This window comes from Pinus tabuliformis, chromosome 1_2 (genome assembly GCF_031772625.1).
Source record: "Pinus tabuliformis cultivar Carrire ecotype Pingquan chromosome 1_2, CPIR1, whole genome shotgun sequence".
Lineage (NCBI taxonomy): Eukaryota > Viridiplantae > Streptophyta > Pinopsida > Pinales > Pinaceae > Pinus > Pinus tabuliformis.
This window is the reverse complement of record NC_142298.1, coordinates 970723119-970747402: the sequence shown is the minus strand read 5'-3', so window position 1 is coordinate 970747402 and position 24284 is coordinate 970723119. Positions and strand designations below refer to the sequence as shown.

The 24284-nt window shown below is 39.4% G+C and overlaps 1 protein-coding gene across 1 annotated transcript in view; it reads left to right on the top strand.

Moving 5' to 3' along the window:
* The first annotated feature begins 27 nt into the window (after window positions 1-27).
* Window positions 28-24284, top strand: part of LOC149209226 (protein ABA AND ROS SENSITIVE 1-like) — a 123717-nt gene continuing 99460 nt past the window's right edge. The window contains exons 1-3 of the mRNA XM_089396313.1: window positions 28-270; window positions 388-526; window positions 704-803. Of these exons, the coding sequence (XP_089252439.1) occupies window positions 435-526; window positions 704-803 (192 nt within the window). The 5' untranslated portion in view covers window positions 28-270; window positions 388-434. The remainder of the gene's footprint in view (window positions 271-387; window positions 527-703; window positions 804-24284) is intronic.

Sequence of the window (24284 nt, the reverse complement as noted above, 5' to 3'; positions counted from 1 at the left end):
TCAATAATTTAAACTTTAATATTTTTATTTTGGGGCAGCCACCGATCAAACCAGAAATGAAAGGCAAGGAATGGAGTAATTGCTTCTGTATATATTAGCCGATTAATGAATGAGAGACTTACCTGGAACGGAACCGATACCCCGCTTCCTTGCATCATCATTTGCTGGCATACGCAGATTCGCTGAGTCCTCTGCGCTTGCCCGAGTCCTTGCTGATCCTCTTTGCGTGCCCTCTCCATCCGCAAAACCATCCCAATGCCCTCCAGTCTGGTGCGTTACACATCAGCTGTTTATTGAAAAATACAAAAGCAAAAGACGCTCACGCGAGATAGATTTTTGGAGCTTGAGTGCGATATTTTTGAAAGTGAATGACAGCATACCACACAGCGTGCCAGGTTTTCAATTGAAGGTGTTTGGTGGGCAAAGACCAAACAATGGATGCCCAAAGTAGGAAGGCGTTGTTCAGAGCAAGAGTCAAAGAAACTGCACAGAAGGCCGATAAACGAATTGATTCTCCCCTTGTAAGGTAAACAGTTTTTTTTTCCCTCAACCCCATTACAAATATAAAATTGCAGTTCTCAAATCCAAAATGGCCTTTCAATTTGAATTATTTGATGTCCTTGCCCTTGCCTGCCACAATTCAGATAGATTTCAAGATTTCGTACGATTTGAAAGCAGTAAGCCAAACTCTTGGTGGTTACAGGTACAACGAGTTGGATCAGGCAGTGTGCAAGGTTTGCAATGTGGTCATAAAGTCTGAGTCACTGTGGCCTGCTCACCAGGCTTCTCGAAAACACAACGAGGTGAGCATGGCATCCTCAATTTATTTTATTTTATTTTTTATTTTGGAAGTGTTTAAGGAAACTATATTTTTGAAGTGTTTAATAGTCATAAGGGTATTGATTCTGTTAAAATCCTCAAGGATTTGCACCTGGTCTCATTTCATTGGAAAACCCATGAAGTCATGCCATGTGGGTGGGGCTGACTGTTGCGAGACTGAAACCATGGTGGATGGTTTAACATTCTGTTGAAGATAGAGAAGAGAACCAATTTTTTTAAACACAGATTAATAAAATAAATAAATTTACTCAAAATAAAATTAGAGCAGCATTTTATAAGCACTTTTGAGGAGAAAATTTTGAATTAATTAAACATACTCTTTCAGTATCTTTGACAGAATTGAATGCAAAACAAGAAAGAAAATGAGATAATAATAATAGTAATTTGCTATAAAAGGGCTCCTGGGAAGTACTAAGTAACAGCGGGTGGTTGTATATCTTTATTGCCATTGTCCATGTTTGAGTATTGGAAACAAATGATCACTTGTTTTCGAGGCTTTACCATTCAAAGTATCGTGTAGGTTCGCGAGGTAAAAAATTGACGTTGTTGAATAAAGTCCATTTGGTGGGGAAATTTTAAGACTATGCTTCAAGAGAGTTGATGATAAGAGGACATAGTTGAATTTGTAGTCTTTTCTTGGGATTCCACTTGAAGAAAATCTGAAAAAGAGTTACTCCACAAGGAGTTTCACATAAAATCTCGTTCCTTTGTTGGTTGAACTAGAAAGGTATTACAACAGGTGAGTGAACGATTCAACCTGAGCATCGCGAAACTCAGGTACATAAAATTTTGGTTTTGTTGAAGACAGAAGGAACTTGCTTTCTAGTAATCTACAGGAATCTATTGTAGCGAGCACTATGGCTACACCTTGGTTGGATGATAAGTTCTTATCAGTGTTGTTAAAAGCGCGATTAAAGCGCGCTTTTTTAAAAAAAGCGCGCTTTTTTCCCTAAGCCAATTTAATCGTGCTTTTTATGGGAAAAAAGCGCCTAAAATTTTTTTGCCGCTTTTTTCGTAAAAAGCTCGGGGGTCCGTGGCAGCACGATTTATAATGAAAATTTGGATTTATTAATTATTATTTCATGATCTTTGTACAGGTTGGAGTCCCAACGACTTAATGACATGGTCTACGTCTACTACAATCTTCGATTGTGGGTGAGGCAACTTGAGAGGACACCTGATGTGGATGCCATCTCATTGGATGGGATTGACACCACTGCTGCATGGAGGGTTGAGGCCGAGAGGCCTCTCATGGATTCTACTGATGATTGGTTAGTGCAGGATGAGGGGGAGGAGGAGGAGGAGGAGGAGCAGGTGGAGGAGGAGGAGCAGGAGGAGGAGGTGACACCGCCTACCCGGGCTACCACTAGGACCAGTAGAGGACGTGGTCTACCTCCTGTAGCTCATACTTCTAGTTCTTCAGCTTCTAGAGCACATCAGACTCCATTGCCATTTCCACCAGCACAGGCACCAACATCTACATCTAGAGGGAAAGAGAAAGCTGTGACATTTTCTCGCAAGAGGGGCAGAGGAAATCAATAGGATTAGACTTTCATTTTATTGTATATGAGTCTATGACATTATGACATGATGAGATACATTATCATATTTTTTGTTGATATTTGGACTCAGGAGTCAGGACTCAGGACTTACTATTCAGGACATGATTCAATGTTATGTGTGATTTTAGCGCTAGAAATGATATTAAACATCTTATATATTAGTTTTCTTATCATATTTATGTGTCAATGTATTTATTTTATGTTGTAGATGGTTTATATATTAAAAAATTTGAAAAAAAATGAAAAAAAAAAGAATATTTTTGTACCAAACGCTTTTTTCCCGCTTTTTCCGCTTCATTCCCGGCGCCGATTTAATCCCGCTCGCGCTTTTAACAACATTGGTTCTTATGGCTATTTCTAGAGCTTCTCATGATATACTGGACAATGCAATAGATAAACTTCCCATATTCCAAGGAAATAGTGCAATCTCAACATGGGAGGCTTAAAAATGTTCTGCTCAAGATAGAGAAGAACTTGGTAACCTCGGGGAAAAATGTATTGCTCGGTCCATCAAGAGCTGAAATAAATTCAGTTGTGTTAAAATTGGCAACTAGGGCCAAACTCCATGTGGGTCATCTTATTTATGACAGCTGATATTTTTCTTGGATCCCTCTCATCAAGAGGTGTAGGATTGATCTAAAGATCATCTGATTCCGATAAGTATTCATGGAATTATGAATTTATTTGTGTTATAAGACAATTCGTCAAGGTCGGCCAACAACCAAATAAGCCCCACATGTGCCCAACCTTTTAGTATAAAAGGAGATGACTTGAGAGTCATTTCTCACACACACTTCTAGCTTGATTTCTCTCCACTTGTCTTGGGTTTTAGTGGAAGAGAAATCTAGGAGGAGGATGCCCTAGCCGCAGTCCTAAAGGATGTCTAGCCGCAGTCTGCCCTAACCAAGAAGACGCAGTCATGTAGTAAAGGAGATAGCCCTAAGCTAGAGGCAAGGGAACTCAGTCTTAGCCGCAGCAAAGGAGAGCTGAACAGCGTGGGTATAGAGGCCTGTTTTGAAGAGGCCTAACGTTGTCCTAGAAGAGGCCTAACGCTGTCTTGAAGGAGAAGCCTCAACGCTGTAAAGGAGGCTCCCACAACGCAGTTTAGAGGAGGCCTCTACAAGCCCTAGTCGCTGTCCAAACAAGTGCCACAAGCTGGTGTTTTAGAGTGACCCTAACCGTAGTCCTAGGTTGCCCTAACCAGCAAGAGGGACAGAACAACGTGGGCTGTTTTAGGGTCATTTTATGAAGACCGAATTGCTGTTAGAAAGGGCCGAGGTACCTTCCTTGAGGGCCGAGGTAGAGGAGGCCTGTTTTGGGTTTGATATGTGGGCCATAAAGCTATAGCAAGGCTGTGTGGTAGGCTGCAGGCCATACCACCATAGCAAGGGACAACGTGGGCAGTTTTGGAGTCATGTTATGCCCTACTCTTCAGCATGAAGGTAGAGGGTTCACACTAGGGAAGGCTGCTGAGATTAAGGGTTGTTTGGGTGACTGTTTGAGGGCTGTTGCAGCAATCTGAGGTGCCCTAACCAGTCACCATCACAACAACAGTACAACAAGCAAGCAAGGGACAACAAGCATGCAAGGGATAGCAAACAAGCGAGGTACTTCAAGCATGCAAGGGACAACAAGCATGCAAGGTACAACAAGCAAGCAAGGTGCAACAAGCACATGATGGCAAGCATGGTGCTGTAAGCACATTGGGGCAAGGTGCAACAAGCACATAGGACGGTATGGCAACTTGGTGCAGCAATGGCACATGATGCAGTACAGTGATGGGTACAGTCATGATTGGTGAAGCATGATGAGATGCAGCATAGTGATGATGGGTGCAGCATGGTGAGGTGCAACATGATGACGAGGTGCAACACAATGATAGGTGAAGGAGTCACCTTGGAGAATCAGTTGAAGTAGCATGTCTTCAATTGAGTTCAACTATCTCATGTATCATCTTCTTAGAGATGATCTATGCTCTTATTTAGATAAGTCAAAGAGTTGACTTCTATTGTAAATGTACTATCTCTCTCTCTCTCTCTGTGCTGAACTATTGAAGAACATATAAGAAGAATTGATCAAGGGTTGCCGCTCACTGGGGTTTGTCCCTGGCTAGCGCCACATCTTGTGTCCTCTTGTCTTGGCTTGTCTTCTGCAATTTATGTTTATGTTCTATCTGTAGTTTACTTTAATGCTGATGTGATTGCTAATCTAGAAAAGATATTGAGCTAACTGTGAAAATTGAAATAAATTGCTCTAAGCATAGAACATACCTAAAATTAACAAATTGGGTATATGGAGGAAGAGGAGATGAAGATCTGCAAGAAATATTTTTAAGGTCTTGATCATACAAATTAAGATAAATATCAGAATGGAGAATCAACAAACTGGGACACTATAGAAAGATTGTTTTGATAGCCAAAAGAGATATGTTTGGAGCACCAACACTGAAAGTATATTTAGAATCTAGCAAATCCTTTGTTTAACTCTTGCGACTCACAAAATTACTCTCTTATGCTATTGCAAATTCTCCATTGTGACAAGAAAGCAAGAAGGGGGAAGAAGAAGAGAGAAAAAGATTCAAGGACAACCAACCCCTTCTCTCACTTACCTCTCCTTCTCTTATGGAATAAGAATTCTGGGATACATTCACTACGTTGCTAATAATAGAACGTCAAGGTGGAGGATAAGAATAGTAATTATCAATGTTAGCAAAACAGAATTGGTGATCGAACTGAAAACCCTTGTGGATTGGGAGCCGGTTGGAACCAGTAAAAAACAGGAAAAAAAACGGTTTACCAAAAACACATAAAATATTCATATTTTAAAGAAAAACATATTTATTGATGTGAATCCATATGAATCCAAACTTTATACACAAATATGCAAAAGTTCTCATTTACATAGCATGTAAGGATGCACATAACCAAAATAACATTGAGTGCAATCCATCTATGAACCAAAATACATCAACAAGTAGGCTCTAGATGGCCAGTAGCATCCAAAAAACATCATGCTACAACAAATGCCTACATATCATCAAAATCGTTGCCTATATTGGGGTCTTCGCCATCATTATAACCATTTAGGTATTAAAATAAGATAGAAAAAGCGTAGCATATCCATTCACTGCCTTGCTAATAATAGAATGCCAAGGTGGAGGATAAGAATAGTAATTATCAATGTTATTAGAACCGAATTGGTGATCGAACCGAAAAACCTTGTGGACTGGGAACCGGTCGGAATCAGTAAAAATCTGGAAAAAAACGGTTTACCAAAAACACATAAAATATTCATATTTTAAAGAAAAACATATATAGTCATGTGCATCCATATGAATCCAAACCATTTATACACAAATTGCAAAAGTTCTCATTTACATAGTATGTAAGGATGTACATAACCAAAATAGCATTGAGTGCAATCTATCTATGAACCGAAAATACATCAACAAATGGGTTCTAGATGGCCTCTAGCATCCAAAAAAAATCATGCTACAACAAATGCCTACATATCATCAAAATCATTGCCTATATTGGGGTCTTTGCCATCAATATAACCATTTAGGCATTAAAATAAGATAGAAAAAGCGTAGCATGTCATGTCAAGATTTTGTTTGAGGGATGGGTACATTTTTAGTAGAGTCATGATAGAGGAGTTCGGCAACGAATGCCACTAACATCAAAGTACATAGAGGGCTTAGTGCTCTTTATTAAATACTAGTTCCATACCCTTGTACATGACAAAATCCAATGGAAACATTGCAATCCCCCCATCCCTGCAATCTTGAAAAATTGTTAAGTCTGCTGGATTTTGAGTGAAGTCTAAAATTCTACTTTCTCCATATGAAAACCAATGAGGTTGGAACCACTCTCAAACATTCCGAGTCATTTCATGGTAATATTAAAAATTAAAGTAAAATGATGAAAATGAAAATTCATCATTTCATTTTCATCCTTTTAATTCAATAATTTAACATTACCATGAATTGCATAGCAATACTAGGGCCATAGGCTTGATTATTATGCTGAGGGACATAGGTTTGAATATTAGGCTAGCCTAGGGGAGAGTAAGAAGTGGGCCAACCAACTAAAAAATAAAAAATTACAAAAAAAAGGCAAATTTTTTCTGCATGAAATTGGTCCTGAACCGGCCGGTTCGCTATTAAACCAGCCTATTCCAGTTTAGAGGCCCGATTCAGACTGGTTTTGGGCCAAAAACGGTTGGACTGGCTGGTTCCACCGGTTCCGGTCCGGTTCTGATAACATTGGTAATTATAACTCCAAGAGTGGAGCCGTTGTGCATTTTTGTACTCTCCAAACAATGCCCCCTCCAGGAATAGCAAAAGATATCTCAAGGTGGTGCACCATCATCCTCCATGTGCTTAGAATAGGTTAGTGATTCCTCCAATGATGCACCTTCCTTCACTGCTGGTTGTAACCTCCTCTAACTGCTGTAATAACTATTAAAGATTCTTCCAAATTCACCCTCCCTCTATGCACTAATTGCTGATAACAGATCTGAAAGTCACCTTTATGGCAGCACCCTCAAGCTGTCTAAGAATAGATGTAACTGCTGCAATAAATGCACCCCACTGTTGACAATCAATGAGTGCTGAGAGGGTCTGAAGATTCTCTTCAATGCAGTGCCCTCCAATTGCTAATAATAGGATTGTGTATCCTTTGCCTCCTGTGTCCTCCAGCTGCAAAGAATAGAATAGGGTGTTGGTGCCTTTCGTTTGCTGGTATAACTTTCAAACATTGGCAACTTAATACTCTAACAAATCCAAAAATTTGCCCTGTTGTTGCCTCAACTCCTCTATTGCCAAGAGTCAAAGGATATTAAGTCATGCAGAGGGCCTGCTGGTTTCTGTCTTATTTATAGCTGAAAGCACTTCATCTAATAGCACAAAATGTATTGTCATCTGTCTGCATTATGCTCTGTGTAGATATGTTAATTTTAGATACCAATGGTGTGTTCTATGCTTTAGAGCAATTTACTTCAATTTTTCTTATTAGCCCAATATCAATTTCCAGATTGGCAATCACATAAACATTGATATAGTAAATGCAGATAGAACATAAATAATAAGCAGAAGACAAGCCAAGACAAGAGGACACAATATTTGGTGGATGCCAGGGAAAAACCCCAATGTGGGGAAAACCCTTTGATCAAATCGTCTTATTATTCTTCAAAAGTTCAGCAGAGAGAGAGAGTACATCATACAAAATTTTCTTGCCCAAACACTGTCAAAACAGTCCAGTCAAACAACAGTCAACAGGATGCCCTAATCAGAAAATTAGTGCTGGTCAAACCGGCAGAAAGTCTTCTCCAAATCAGCTCGGTCAAGCCCAGTCAACTCGGCCTCCAAAGACAGTCCAAATCAACCCAAAATAGTCCTGAAATTCTTGGTCAAACCTGGTCAACGCACAGTCAACTTCTGCAGTCAAAGGGCCCACAGTCAATGCAGGTCAAACAACTACAATTACCTCGATTTCTGTGCATGGTGTTGCGGCCTTAAGAAAACGAATTTCCTGTCTGAAAAACGCAGTCAAGGGATGAAGTTTGACCCTTGGTCAACGCTTATGCAGATAGCCCAAAACGTATCTGAAATTTTTGGCCTGTAATTTCAATCAACCCAAGTCAACGCATGAGGAAGAAGATGCTCTTGTTTTGCTGTACGAACCAATGAGAAGAAGAGAGAGAAAGATGTGTGTGTTGATGTGTGCTCAAATGAGGAAAAGGGCTCTCCTATTTATACACATTGTTGAGGGGGAAGAGACACATCTGTTGGGCTTAATGAGCCTACATTTGACTGGAGCCGACCTTGACAATTTGTCCATAGGAGAAATAAATTCATAATTCCATTTCTACTTGTCAGAATGAGATAATCTTTAGATCAATCCTGCACCTCTCGGAAAGAGGAATCCAATAAAAATATCATCTCCATCATATGAAATGTCCAAGGTGGAGTTTGGCTCTAGTTGCCAAATTTAACAAGATACAACTTTAGTCCCAGACATGCAAATAGCAATAGTCTTTAAGGTGATTAGATTGTAGTAATCAATAAAAGGTACATGCAGGATATCACCATATGTATGCCCCTCTTCTTACTTGTATTCTGCATGTTGTCTGATCTGCCTTGGCCAAAGCATGGCTTTAACCTGCTGATTTAATCTCCAAGAAAGCATCTTAGTTTGATTATGCAATGGTTGCTTCCCCTGCCATTTTCTGCCGTGTCATCCCTTCCCCTTTGAATTCTGCAATATCTGATTTTATCAATTTGGAGAGCATGCTTGATGCTCATATTTGCAGAGTGTGCAAAGATGGGTTCTAACAAAGGTCTATAAACCTCTAATTTGCATGAAAATGAGCTTCAAAGACATGTAAAAGTGTGCCAAGCCTCAATTTTTTGAAATCATTAGGTGTACAGAATTTAACAATTGAATTTGTTGGGACAAATCCCATGTTATGATATCCTCAACCTTAGGAATACACATAATGTTTCCTATTTGAACAATATTCCTTAATGATTTGCTTTGAAAACGTAATGTCCCCTATTGATTAATTGCCTAGGGAAGGACAAAGTAGGCTATGCAACCTTGTTGGATATAGACATTGATAAAGGGGAAAATCCAATTATCCAATGTTTGGGGCAACATTGGGTAAATTTTGGGGTAGCTGGGGTAAAATGCCCAAATTGGGGGTTGCACTTGCAGCCCCTCACATTGAAGAAAACCCCATGAGGAAACCTATAAATAAAGGAGAGTTGGAATCATTTTTCATCATCAATTTAGAATTTAATTGTCTATGTTTTCTTGAGCTTGAGGCTTTGAGGGTTTTAAGACCCATTATTTATTAGTTTTGGTGGAGGTGATCCCACCTTAGCTAATCCCCCCTGTCTAGTTTCGGTGGAGCTGATCTAACCCTACCTAGACGCTTCTTTTCTTGTTATGGCACAACAATAGCATTGGAGCATCTCTAGTTTGGTTTGGTGGATTCTATGATTATCAAATTTGTCTAAAAACCATATGCAGTAAATCTCTTCCTGTGAATTTCTATGGGCAACTTATGTACCGGAAGGGTCTGCTTTGGGCACTAGAACTTCGAACTGAATCTAAGTTAAGGCATCAGATCCCTAGCCTGTTCAAACAATACCTCCACGAGTTCTTTGAGGCAATGTTCAAGCCCTAGGGCACACATTTGAAGACACATTTGAAGATTCAACCAAGGGCACCTTGCCCACTGTTCAAAGTATAGCTCAGGTCTGGATTGGCAAGCTAGGAAGCGTATTTTTGTGGTTAAACAAATTTGTCTAGAGCAACGAGGGACATCAGACAATACGTCTAGGGCATATATGTGTCCAGGTTTCTCTCCTAAGGCCACTCAGGATTGTGTCCAAACAATCCTGGGCATTCTATGAGGTTCGTTGGTGATAACATTTGTGGATTAAACCGTTGACAATGACACCTCTGAGGTTGATCGAGGCAACAACCTTACAAGAGCTTGCGGTGTAAATTAAGATCATTCGGGCAACGAATCTTCTCAGAAAGTTAGCAGCCAGTCTGAAATTTATCACTGGGGACAACGACATCCTTTGTGAGATATAATGATGTTTGACTAGGCAGTTCTAAAGCACGGGTAACAAAATTACCGAGCGGGCAAATCTGAATAATCTTCAAATGCGGCACAATGGGAAATCGACACTTAATTGTGGCATGTTGATTGGTGGCACAACGAGAATCTGAATGTAATCGTGGCTGCATCATCCTGGGACGGATTTGTGACATCCTTAACCTGCTGACGTGAGGCATTACCTGCGATGCTCAATTCATTACTATGTCAAGTGGAAATTCGGAGCAGGGGTAACCAAATAGATAAGTAGTTAGACATTTAGTGTAGCAGCCACAAAATTGAGCTAGTTACAGTTACAATATGTCTATTGAATTTCTTGTACTCAGAGTTACACTGGTGGTTTTTGGTGGAATCAATTTACAATGCTTTGGTCAGTTAGCCTTAACTCACTGTGTTGCTAAAAATCATATTGTTGTGGAGATATTTACTGCTTTTTTATTTAATGATACCTATTGTTAGAGGGATTAATGAGTATGTACTACTATTGCGAACTTCTTTTTGATTTGTTGAAGAAAACCCTAAGGGAAAAAACTTACCCTAGGACATTACAGTGGTATTAGAGTTGTGCATCTTGCCAACTTGTGAGTACATGAGCCTTGTATGCTTCTAGAAGATACCAACAACACTACAGTACGAAGAAAAAGGATCACTCGTGGTTCAACTATGGGGGATAGGGGAGGTCAAGAAGAACCAGATCCTAAAGATCTCTTGTAGGTGATGATTCAAGGACAACAACATATATCCAATTTTCTAGCCCAAGGACAACAACAATTTGCCAGGGACAACAACAGATGACAACTCATTACCCAAGCTTTGGGAAATCTAAACAACATCTACAATACTGCTAATGTGGGTAATAGGATTGGTGCTGAGGGGAGTAGCAACCACAATCCTGGCTTTTTTACACGATCTAATGGAAGACTAACCAATGGAAGTAATCAGAATCTCTTACTTCCTCAATTTTTGGACAAGCAAGCGACAACCAAGGAACAATAGAACAAAACGACTTTACATAGTATTTCCATGAATATGCAACTTTGGGAGAAGATGTTCGAGCACACATGAAGTTGAACGAAAACAACATTAGGTACAAGAGCAAGCCCAAGGTGCAGTGGAATCAGGGTCTAATTCACAAAATGGGGAAGTTGTCCATTCCCTCCTTCGATTGATCAACCTAGAGTTCAACTAGGTCTTGGGTACAAATGTTGGACACTTACTTTCGACTTAATCCCATGTAGGAATCTAATGCTACCCAGGGCACTCCAACATAACATCTTATGTGGAATTTATTGATAAAATTATTTGATCGAAAGGATCTTGAGATAAATTTTAGAGAGTTGGCACAACTCAAACAAACTGGAACACTAGAGGCTTTCATCGCAAAATTCAAATAGACAACTGTCATGGTTATAGACATCTCAGAGCAGAGTTGGTAATGCTCTTTGTAGAAGGTCTAGCTGAACTATTGCACGGGTGGGTCAAGGCTTTCAAACTGACCACATTGCAAGAGGCCATCACCAAGATTCGAGATATGGGAGGTGCAACACCAAAAGTGAAGACACCACCCATACCACAAATCCCTTCGAAAGACAAGGACATGAGGACATATGAGAAGAATGAAACCAAGAAGGAGCTATTGGAGGAAGAAGCTTGAAATGAGCTTTGAAGAAAGAATCTACTCACTTGCAGAGAGTCTTGGGAACCTGGTCACCGATGTTTGGGAAAGGGAAATATTCACTACATAGAAGTAATGTCTGATAGCGACAATGAAAATGATACAACATAAGCACCAAGCAAGGAGCCTAGCATTTCTGAAGAAGCACCATCCTTGGAAGAGGCTAAGGGAGACAAGAAGCCATGTCTAAGAATTGAAGGAGGTACTATTGCCACTCTCTTAGGAGTCCCTAAATATCACACCTTCAAAATCAAGGGTGTCATACAAGGACAACGAATCATAGCATTTATTGGTGGTGGAGCAACGTACAACTTCATTGATGCAGTCGTGGTGGTAAGGAGAGGCATCCCTACCCAAGAATTTGAAGGTTTTGAAGTGAGGGCAGTTGATGGGTATAATATGACATGCACATAGGTAGTTCCACGTTTGAGTGTCACATTAGGTAAGTATACACTCATTGGTGATTTTTATGTGATATAATTGGTTGATAGTAATGTGGTGCTAGGAGTGCAATTCTTTTACTGGCTAAGAAGATTCATAATGAACTACTAGGCAATGGAAATGGAATTTGGAGATCCAAATGGCAACAAGGTAGTACTAAGAGGTATGACCAATGGTGGCCCCCGAATTCGTAACGACCAAGCAAATGGAGGTCATACCTACGCAAGGTGAAATAATTTGCATGGCAGCTTGTAGGAGTATAAGCTCCAGATCATCAAGTAACAACTTACAACCTTATGAACTGGGATGCAAAGAGAATGTCCTCATTTATTTATAGGTTTCCTCATAGGGTTTTCTTAGATGTTCGCAGATATGCCCTGGACATACTTTTTGATGTCTCTTATGAAATTAAGTTCACTATGGAAATGGAGGAGAACAAGAGCATACCTTTCTTAGATGTTCTGATTAACAGAAAGGAGGATGGTACATTGGGACATCAAGTTTTCAGAAAGAAAACTCACACAGAGTTACCTCCATGTTGATTCATATCATCATCCTTCTCAGAAGTTTGGTGTCCTCAATACTCTCGCTGTCATAGCCCTTAGAATATCCAACACTGAAAATTTGGATGAAGAGAAGAAACACTTGACTTCTGTCTTTAGAAATATAGGATATAAGGATCACGACATTAGGAAGGCTATAAGAAGAGCTAAAAGAAAGGTTAAACCCCAAAGCCTTCAAACACATTGTGGTAAGGTCTACCTCCCTTACATTTAGGGGGTTACTGATAAGATTGCAAAAATTCTGGGTAAGAAGGACATATCCACTCATTTCACAACAACAAGAACAATCAGACAAAGAATGAGATCTGTAAAAGACAAAATCGATCAACATCAACATAAGGGAGTCTACAAAATTGATTGTTCTTGTGGTAAAAGTTATATTGGAGAAACAGGGCATTCCTTGCAAAGAAGACTGAAGGAGTGACTCCTCTGAGGTATAACATCTCAGATATGATTTTTTATCCCTAATTTGAATCCATTTAATGATTTACTTATAATAATATAAAAATTAATACTAATATTAGCATATTATATAACATATAATATAATATAATACAACATATAATATAATATAATATAATATAATACAATAGAATGTTAATCTCGTTATATTAATTTCATATTTTTAATTAAGTTCATTAATTACCTTATTATATTTAAAATCTTTTTAATATTATTAACATATGTATCATTAATTTAATAAATATTCATTTACTAAATATAATTAAATATTCATTATTATAATTAATATATGTAATATTAATTATTTTGAATTAATTTTCGTTATTAGTATGCATTATAAGTATCACTTAAATGTATCATATAAAGTTTATTATAATATGTATCATTAAATTAATAAATATTCATTCTTATGAATTATATTTATCATATATAAATTGTTATAATTAATTTAGGTTACATTATAATTATTTCTATAATTAATTTAAGTTACATTCATTAATTATTAATAATATTATTTTAGGTTTTAATTTAGTTTTCAGCTGACCTTTTATGGTTTTCTTTTCTTTTTGTGCTTTTAATTATTTATTACTTCTTCCTCCGCCTTGTCTCTTCTTTCCTCAAGCATTATCTTGATGATGGATCCTTTTTGGGATTCGAAATGTCGACAAATTACGAATACTGTTGTGGATAATCCAAGCTCTCTTTCAACAAAAGAAAACCACATAAGTCTGAAATCTAATAAGCCTACACATGACAAACCAACTGAAGTCACATGGAATTCTCACCCTCCCATCAGGAACTGCACAAATAAGGAGCAAACATTTGGCAAAGGCAGGCTAAAGATTGGTGACAAGGAAGACAATCAGATTGCAATAGCAAATTCTCTTGACGTTCATGGCAATCTTATGAAAAGGGGGAAGACAAGACATGTTAACTGTAAGAAGCACCATAAAAAATATGGAAATTGGTACGTGGCAACAAAAATTTTCCTAAATGTGAAGTTTTATCTACACAAATTTTCTATCTTAAGCCATTGCTTACAAGGTTTGGTAGGGAAAACTGTTAAAGCATAGGAGTGTGAAGCTGACCGTCCTAATTTTCCAAGAGGACCTCATGTATTTGAGCTAAGTACCAAATTTTGTTATGAAATCCTTGTTGCACTTGATACTTACAATGTTACTACAATCTTGTGTTGCAAAATATATTGGGATAACAAAAGTTACAAAAAGGGGAGAACTGGAAGTGTTTTTCAGTTTTCTTCGAAGTGGGAAAGATGTCATGACTGCACTGCAGGCTAGCAAATCACTCTTACCATGGTCAAGTGATTGCAAAGTTGCATGGAGTTGTATTGTCATTGATCCCTCATAGGTTGATGGGCCTTTCACTTGCATAAGGAAGAGGTTATTAAACGACGAACCATGCATAGAAGACAACAGTGGTCACCTTAGAATGAAGTGAAGACAACAATAAAATATGGACAAATTGTGGAGTTTGTTGTAAGTTTAGTACGACCAAAAGGGGGATCAACTGCTCACAATCTTTTGCCAAATTTATTGAACACTGCTACTATGCTGAGAGGAGAAACCTTGGCTGACATAGAACTTCAACGGTAACACACAACTGTACTTTTCACCCAGAACTCACCTATGATTTGGAAGGTATAAGCAACGATTATTGCATGATGATATCGTCAATCAACAATATGTTTATTAGGCTGTAGGAAGAAAAAGGGGGTGTTGATATGGCAACAATAAGGACTGAACGAAGTCTTTTATTCTTAAAATTTGAAGAAACAATCATGTATCACCCACACTTGCAATGTCGGGAAGGGGTGATTGTAATGCCCCCTATTGATTAATTGCCCACGGAAGGACGAAGTAGCTTATCCAACCTTGTAGGCTATAGTCATTACTAAAGGGGAAAACTCAATTATCCCATGTTTGGGGAAACATTGGTTATATTTTGGGGTAGTTGGGGCAAAAATCCCAAATTGGGGCTTGCACTTACAACCCCTCACATTTGAGAAAACCCCATGAGGAAACCTATAAATAAAGGAGAGTTGGAATTTCTTTTCATCATCAATTTGGAATTGAATTGGCTTTGTTTTCTTGAGCTTGAGGCTCTGAGGGTTTTAAGACCCCCTCTTCTTGATTAGTTTCTGTGGAGGTTATCCCACCCTAGCTAATCCCCCTTGTTTAGTTTCAATGGAGCTGATCCCACCATACGTAGACACTTCATTTATTGTTCTGGCACAACAATAACATTGGATCATCTCTAGTTTGTTTTGGTGGATTATCTAAGTATCAAATTTGTCTAAGAAGAACCATACGCAACAAATCTCTTTCTGTGAATTTTGGTGGGCAACTTATGTAGCAGAACGGTCTGTTCAAGGCACCAACACTTCAGACTGAAGCTAAATTAGGGCACCAAAGCCCTAGCTTGTTCAAACAATACCTCCATGAGTTCTCTAACACAATGTTCAAGCCCTAGGGCTGCAGCCTGCGACCAGGCAAGGAAGGCACATTCGAAGATTAAATTCAAGGGCACCTTGCCCACTATTCAAAGTAACTTGGGTTGGATTGGCAAGCCAGGAAGAGGATTTTTGTGTTCAAACAAATTTGTCCAGAGCAGTGAGGGACATCATATAGTATGTCCAGGGCATATCTGCGATCATATTTCTCCCCTTACGACCACTCAGGATTGTGTCTAAATAATCTAGGGCATTCTTTGAGGTTCGTCAGCGACAACATTTGTGGATTAAATCATTGACAGTGGCATCTCTAAGGTTGATTGAGGCAACAACCTCCTTGTAAGAGCTTGCGGTGTAAATTGAGATCATTATGGCAGTAGATCTTCTCAGAAGTTAGCATCCACTCCGAAATTTATCACAGAGGACAATGACATCCTTTGCGAGATACAACGATAATTGACTTGGCAGTTCTAAGACACATGTAACGAAATTACGAAGCAGGCAAATTTGAATAATCTTTAATTGCAGCATAACGGACAATCTGCACATAATCATGGCATGTTGATTGGTGGCACAACAATCTGAACATAATTGTGGCCGCATCATCCTGGGACGGATCTACGACATCCTTAAGCCCTGATGTGAGGCCTTCCCTGTGACGCTTAACGCATTAATCTATCAAGTGGAAACTCGGAGGAGTGGTGATTGAATAGATAAGCAATAATTAGACATTTAGTGTAGCAACCACATAATTGAGCCAGTTATAGTTAAAATATTTGTCTATTGAATTTTGACATTGTACTCAGAATTACACTGGTAGTTTTTGGTGGAATCAATTTACTATGCTTTGGGTAGTCAGCCCTAATTCACTATGTTGCTAAAAATCATATTGCCATGGAGATAGTTATTATTGTTTATTCAATGATACTTACTGTTAGAGGAGTTAATGAGTATGTACTACTATTTTGAAATCCTTTCTGATTTATTGAAGAAAACCCTAGCTAGAATAGTAAACCCTAAGGGAAAAAAATTACCGTAGGACATTACAAAAAATCCTTTTGTTACACTTGAAGGAGAATGAGGTCCATGAAGTCTTGGGTGACTGAGTGGAACTCATATGGGAAGCCTTTGACCCCGAGCAACTTGTCATTAGTCATCTCAGATAGGTTTGTGTACAACTGATTAGGTGACAAATTGATCCGTAAACGGGGGACTTATAGCCCACTCACTTCATCAACACAAATACTATGAGGAAAATAACTTTGAGTTTTTTTTCTCCATGTTCTATATAGATCTTTGTCTAGAATGAACTTCAAGGCTTATGTTCTCTGTGTAACCTCTGCTTAGGATTGATTATCTGGCTTCTTCCTTAGTGTAACTTGCATACAAGAAACCATATGACAATGCAATGGAAAATGAAACTTAGTTCTTAGTGTGCTTATTGAGTTAAATCTCTTACTCTCTATGATGTTGAGTCCTCTGTTTTTAGAATTGATCTTAGTACTTTTGTGCACAATGTGATTTTGAGTGCAACAACTCTGCTCCTTATTCTCTAATGGCATGTGAGAATGGATTTGCTCATTAACTTTGTAAGGCCAAGGCAAGAATCAATTTGCTAATCAATAAACACCTTGTCGCTCAATTAGAATTCAATTGATTAACATACCAAATGAGTCCTTTAGATGGATTGTCAATTGCATGGCTTACACTCTGTCTTCTAATTGCTCATACTTGACATTCATATTTTCATAATACTCTAGCAATTGTGAGAGGATTAATGATCAAAATGGTGACTTTTAAAAGGAGGTATGTACGAATACTTTCAATGGGACGATGTTATCACCAGTGATCAATCCAACAATAATTAAAGTAGGTTACTCTAGCAATAAAAAGCAAATCCCTCATTTCCCACTTCAAGTCATTAAACACAACCACAATTAAATATGAGATACTTTCCTTGGTCCTCGTGGTAGTAGCCCTTTGATTCATAACCTCATTCTACTCATTTTCACACCCATAAGCCTACCCTTGATTCATGTTCCATGAACTAATGGTTTGATAATGAATGAGAATCCCTTCACAAACAACCTCGTCTCACCCTCACACATGACCCATCGTCCTCTCTTCACATTCACAAAACATACGGTGACCTCCTTCACGTAAAAAATGAGCATTTCTCTCTTGGAGGAGAAATGAAGTTTGTACTGCCCTCTACCACTCCTCGAAAGCCTTTTGACACGTTCTTTTTCCTTGATCCCATACCATTTCACCTATCCTTGACCCCAAATCATGTTCTCCCACATCACCTCCCTTATTGATATTCCTGGATAGCCTCCCACCTTCATATCCTCCCCCCCTTCCCCCCTTGCCGTTTGCCATCGTTTCTCTAAGCAAGACATTAGGAGAGTAGTTAGAGTTGTGTAACAATAGAGCGACTGATGAGGAAAGGCTCCAATCTTAATTCTTTAAGCATGGCGTCTAGTCCCTTGATTTCCCATATTGTTGACTTATTTAATCACGTGGTATGTGTTATCACTCAAAAGTTTTCCTTAGCTGTGGAAGGAAACTCACTGAGGTAACCTTCAAACCGCTTTGGGATTGAAAGCTGGCCCTTCAATCTGGAGAGGGATTTCTCCTTTACTACTCAAGGTCATTGTAGTAGTAGGTCACTATTACGCTCATTGGCCAGATATACTTGTAACAAATGAAATTGTTTTGAAAAGAAAATGAAGGGACCATTGGGCATGGAGTCTTTGACAGAAATAAAACAAATGAAATGGTTTTGGAAAGAAAATGAAGGGACCATTGGGCATGGAGTCTTTGACATAAATAAATACCTGCTAATCACAGATTACATGAACAACTATAAACAAAGGCAAGATAGCTAATAGTTTTGGAAAGAAAATGAAGGGACCATTGGGCATGGAGTCTTTGACAGAAATAAATACTTGCTAATCACAGATTACATGAACAACTATAAACAAAGGCAAGATAGCTTATGATTTCTTTGACAGGTTATCATCAAGATATGGTAGAAGACTATAGAAAATAAACATCAGATACAAAGCACTAAAAGTGATTTTTGCAAATGATATTTAGGTTGAAAAACACATAAGTATTTTGAATAACATGAACTTGAGCATTCAACACGAATTCAAATTCATATAGCTTTATTCAAATACTGAAGACTAATGTTCAAAGGTGTGGCTAATGAGAAGGTAAACACAATAGAAAACAGACAAGAAATCATTCACACATGAATCTCTGAAACTGCACATATAAGACTGCTTATAGCAAAATATATTAATCTCAAAGTCTACAACAATACACAAATTTTCCAAAAAATTCGATCCCTTGGTTCTCTTTCACAATCGACGTTCTAGAACATTTATAAACTGTCACCATGTTTTTAGACGACTTTATTACAAAGCCTCAAATATCCATGTAAATGTCTAACTATAATCAAATACATTGCATACATATTTCCTTGGTGCAATTTTTTTGTTTAGTCATAAACAAAACGATAAGACGCTGAAATTGGAAGTTGAGTTGTAGCTGAAAATTTGGCTGAAACTGAGGACAAAATCCCTTGCTGATATCCTACAATGAAATCTGGAGATGCTCTGTTCTATCCCACAAAATCTGCTCTGCCTTTGTCAAAACAACAAAATCATCTCATATCTTGGCCTGGGACATCAAATTGCTATTTGGAGCGTGAATCCATCCTTCACAAATTTTATCTGTTCTAAACTCCTTATCGTTGCCTCAAAAACATAGTTTTTCCCAATCACTGACAGATTAATTGGCACATATCTTATCGGGATAAAATCGTGAATTGCTGTCGAATTAATTGTCAGCGCCTACTCAAAAAAGAACAAGATTAGCGTTGACAATTTAACTGCCAGTGCTCATTCAATACATTTCCAAAAATAACGCTGGCGAGATAATCATCAACGTTGCAATAAAACCCTACTTGAGTCTGCTTGCGGCCTCTAGCAAAAGGTTTACGTTGCTTGGTTCCCTCTCTTAATTTTCTTGGCCTTGGGGCCAAGTTTTCTCCTTTGACCTTTGTGCTTCTTAGAACTTGTAGGCTGCTCCTTATTTATTAGCAAATCTTTTAGGGGTGTGTCATCTAGGTCAATCACTTGATTTGCCAGGCTAGGGTTCTGTTTGAGTTGAACTTAAGTCTCGGTTTGTTTATTGGCCTGGTATGAGGCTTTCTGACCACATAACTTTTAGCTAGAGTCGGTTCCTTTAAGATTTGCCTTTGCTCTGTTTCTGGTTGACCCTCCCCTGTTTCAACAGGTTTATCTTCTACAACTTTTGCATGTTGCTCTAGCAACTCAGGAGATGGCACTTGAGGAGGAGATACGGCTTTTCCCTCCATACTCCTTTTACTCTTTCTTGTATAAATCCTTTTTACCTCAGGAATTGGAACAAGGGTTTTTGTCAACAAGGCTTTCTTTTGGCTTCTAGTCTGAATAAATGAGGTTCCTTGTTTTGTGATTTCAGGTGTCTGAACAAGCTTATTTAGTTTCCTTTTCTTGCTACTGGTTTTCGACTTAGGAGAGACTAACTCTACGAATCCCCCCAAAACAGGAAATGCTCCCAGGTTCTGTTAACCTTTCTCAAATGATTACAATCAGAAGTTTAATCAGACCTTTATGGAAAACAAAGTGAGGGGATGCATCTAGTTTAGCTCGAACCTTTGTTGACATTTTCCTTATACTCATAAGCAAAAAGAAAGGTACATTCATTCTAACCTGTTCAGAAACATGAGCAAGAAACATGAAGTGGTACATGTTGAGCCAGGATTTGGTCCCACTCCTTTTTGAGTCGGGATCATTCTTTCCTTCATAGAGTCTGATCTCCCGGAGACTTTGCCATTGAGAGAGAGAGGTAACCCTACCTTGCACTTTGCTCCTCAAAGGCTCTTGCTTTAGATCCCCCCTCAGGTCGAGCATGAGATTGGTTCTCAGAGGTGATCCTCCCTTAATGCATTGAGCCATCTCTTGTTGATTAGACTAGTTTTGAATCAACCTATTGGAGAGGATATCTATAGATTGTACATTTAGGTCACTTGGACCTCACCTTTGACAAGCATGGGCTTGAAGATGTCTTTCCACCTAGAGCACTTTTTGGAGTTGCGAGATGGCATCGTCATTCGCCCCCCTATACATGTAGGCATTGAATGCACTATTTTAGGATCTTTTTGGGACAACTTCAGGTTTTTCTGTAGAAAAACCACAAAATTCTGATATGCTAATATGAGCAATCTCAAATAAAATTTCTTCTCACATAAACACAAAATTTCTCTACTAGATGCAGCAAAATAAGAACATGAATAAAAGCACAGTCACACAATTCATCAACATAGAATTGTCGAGGGAACCCAACTGGGAAAACCCTCTGCTTGTTATTGAGAATTATTGAAGAAGATTGAGTAATGAATCTCATACAATACAATACAGTTTCATTAGAGAACAATCATGTTCTCTCTACTTACACTAAGGTAAAACACCCTTGCTTGCACCTTGATCCTTGCCTCCTAACCCAAGGAATTCGTCCTTCATCAAGCTCCCACAAGGCTTTCCTAGGCTCGCTTTCCTGCTCTCACAAGCTCCACGCACATACTTGTGCTTGGTCTCACCAACACGTGCTCACCAAAACAATGATCAAACTTGTGCCTTTGTTCCTCCTTTTAAAGGCAATTTGAATGGTTAAAATTAGTGAGTTCTATATTAGGTAAGTCAAACTGGTGGTTCACAAGTTAACAAAGGCTCACTGCTAGTGTTAACTTGTCCTTCCTAAATTTTAGGAGGCTAACTCAAACTCTTGGTCCTATTCCCATTACAACTCACACTAGAAGACAAATAACTCAACCTTCTATTTTAACACATTGGTTAACTACTTCATAACTCGTCCTGGACTCCTATTTTTTAGGAGCTCGAGCATGCAAAAGAAGAAACTTGTTCTGGCTCTTATGATTAAGGCACAAATCAAGGAACCCTTTTCTTGCTAATATTTTCAACACTCCCTCTTAGCAAGGAAGGTGTTCCTGGAAGAACCTTGCCCACTTGGATCTGTCTTCAACTCTACCAAGTTCTTCGTTGCTGCAACTACTCCCTTTGAACTAGAAGACTTCCCTGCTTTCCTTTGCAGAACCCGATCTAAAGACTTGTTCTTTCCCACCATGTTCTGTGAGTCTACCACTATCAATGATCACAACTCCTTTTGTGTCACTGAACTTTGGCTCACTGATTTTCCCACTAGCAGGCCTCTAGCTCCACTAATAAGTCTACTCATTGGGTCTTCTGGATTTGCCCTCTTATCAGTGGTTTGGCCATTTGCAACCCACTAAACTAGGGCTCCACAATTTTGCCTCCTAACAACTCATTATTCCTTCAATGATCACTATACATGAGGACTTCAAGGATTGCCCACTTGTCAAGATTCTGGCTGCTCCAGAACGCTGCTCCTAGGGCACACAAATTTGCCCTGTCACTGTGACACACTAGCCCTATACCCACTACCTGTGGGTAGTATGCATAGGAGAAAATTTTCCTCCTAGATGGTCCTCAGCCGATAGCTAGCAGCCCCTTGCAGGCACCAGATAGCTCGATGTGCCATTATTTCCGCCACCTGAGTCGGCCATGTGGTCCCTTACCCATCGGTTATGATTGTATGTTTGAAGGTGGGCCTCCCGACCCCAAAGATATGACTTTTCATTGGTTTAGTTGAGTAATTTTGTTTACTTATCATGGACACTTTTGGGCATGGATTAGTGGGGGGATTCAGCGAAAAGAGCGGGCTAGGTCTGTGCTCTTGTCTCCTCTGTCCGATTTGGTGGTTAGCCTTGTATCTTAGTCTTGTGGGATCTCCTTTATTGGCCATTAGCTTTAGGGTTGGAACTACATGGGAAATCCTGATTTTGGTTGCGTGGCCCTGCTTCCCGACACCATATACATCACTCCCTTTCACTCATTTTAGCCCGATTCATCTCTTTTCCCATTCGGGTCCCCATGTGTCCACTGGGTCCACATAGGGTTAGCCTACCCCTCCCCTTGTCCACACTTTGGGTCGAGCTTGGAACGATGCCCAGAGGTTGATGCAACTGAAAGGTAAGAAAAAGCATAATTTGGCCACTTACAATAGGAAATGTACCACAAAATGCAAAAGATGGTCGGGACGTACAAGTTAAGCGCGTGGGCAAAAGCCAAACATGAGCTCTACACCCTTATCCATGACCATCACCCTAGTTCCTATAGGCCCTAGATGATCCCCCTTCATCATTAAGGAACCCATGATTGTCCCAACCCCTAGTGGGCGATGAACTGCCCCACCTTAAGGGGGTATTCACTGCTCTCATGCTATATACTACACAACATGCTCTCATTCCCTGGAGTCCCGAGCAATTATGAAGAAAAATCAATCAAAGGCATATGAAAAAGGGTGGAAAAACAAAGGTTGGGGTAACTCATGTACCACGATTTGCTCCCTCCTACACTCATATACCCAAGTGTGGGCTTCCCTTATTATAGCTGCTTTTGTACCATGGTGTGTGGTTTGGATGATTCCCCTGGATCCCACTCCGTTCCATCACTATATCATTTGCCACCTACCACCTGACGGATGTACCATGGCCCTGTCATCCCCTTTAAAGGTTGAAACCACCTAATAGGGTCCTTGATTAACCCCCTTATTGAGCTTGGAGACGATTGCACATGCCAAAGCCCACTATGGAAGGCCATGCCACCATGAAGTGCTCCATTGGTTCCATGACTTGTAAGCTCTTTTACTTGACTATGCTAATGATTTGTTGTATTGGAGGGCAAGGGGACGCATTGGATCTTATGCAGGATTGCAGGTGGGTCTTTGTTTGGGGCTTGGTCTCCCTATACAGGGTCCTAGCCCTCCAGAAGGCCACATTGGAACTTATAGGGTGAGCATTGAGAGCCATGTGCCTCCACCATAACAAAGAGTACTTCATGGATCCCAAGAACCACTCATTGATTGCTTGTGTTCAACCTTTTGGATGAGGATGATGCACTTGGTTCACCATGCCCAATCGACTCCACACTTGCACCATACACTAGGAAAATGTTCTGGGGTCCAGATGAGGGCTTATGTCATCATCTTGGCTCTCACTCATGGTTTACAGGAATTTTCGATCCACTTGGAGATCCATGAGGATGTCCTTGTGTCCTTCACACCCACTTGGGGGCACCACAAGGATTTGCTTGGTAAACAAGGGGCCAACCCCTTGTCCACTATGTTTGAGGTCCATTCTCGCATCATGGTACACACTCAGGACTTCATTAGGCCTCCTCAAAGGCCGAGCAACTCACTGTATTAATCATTCGACCCTCCTGAGAAGCTTATTATTATGTTATTGAGCTATCTTGGTGGGCTTGTTACCAAGGGATGTTATTATTGCACATTATTTTATTATTTGGGGCTCAATTAGGCAAATCGAACCCATTAGTGATTGTATAAATAGAAGTGAGCTGATTCATTTTTATCATCATCACTTGGATTGGATTAGTATCTCTTATGATATTTTTGGAGCTTTTCTTGATGCACTACGATGTTTGGATTTTGCTATTGTCTTTGGAGCCTCTCTAATGCGAAGTTGATAA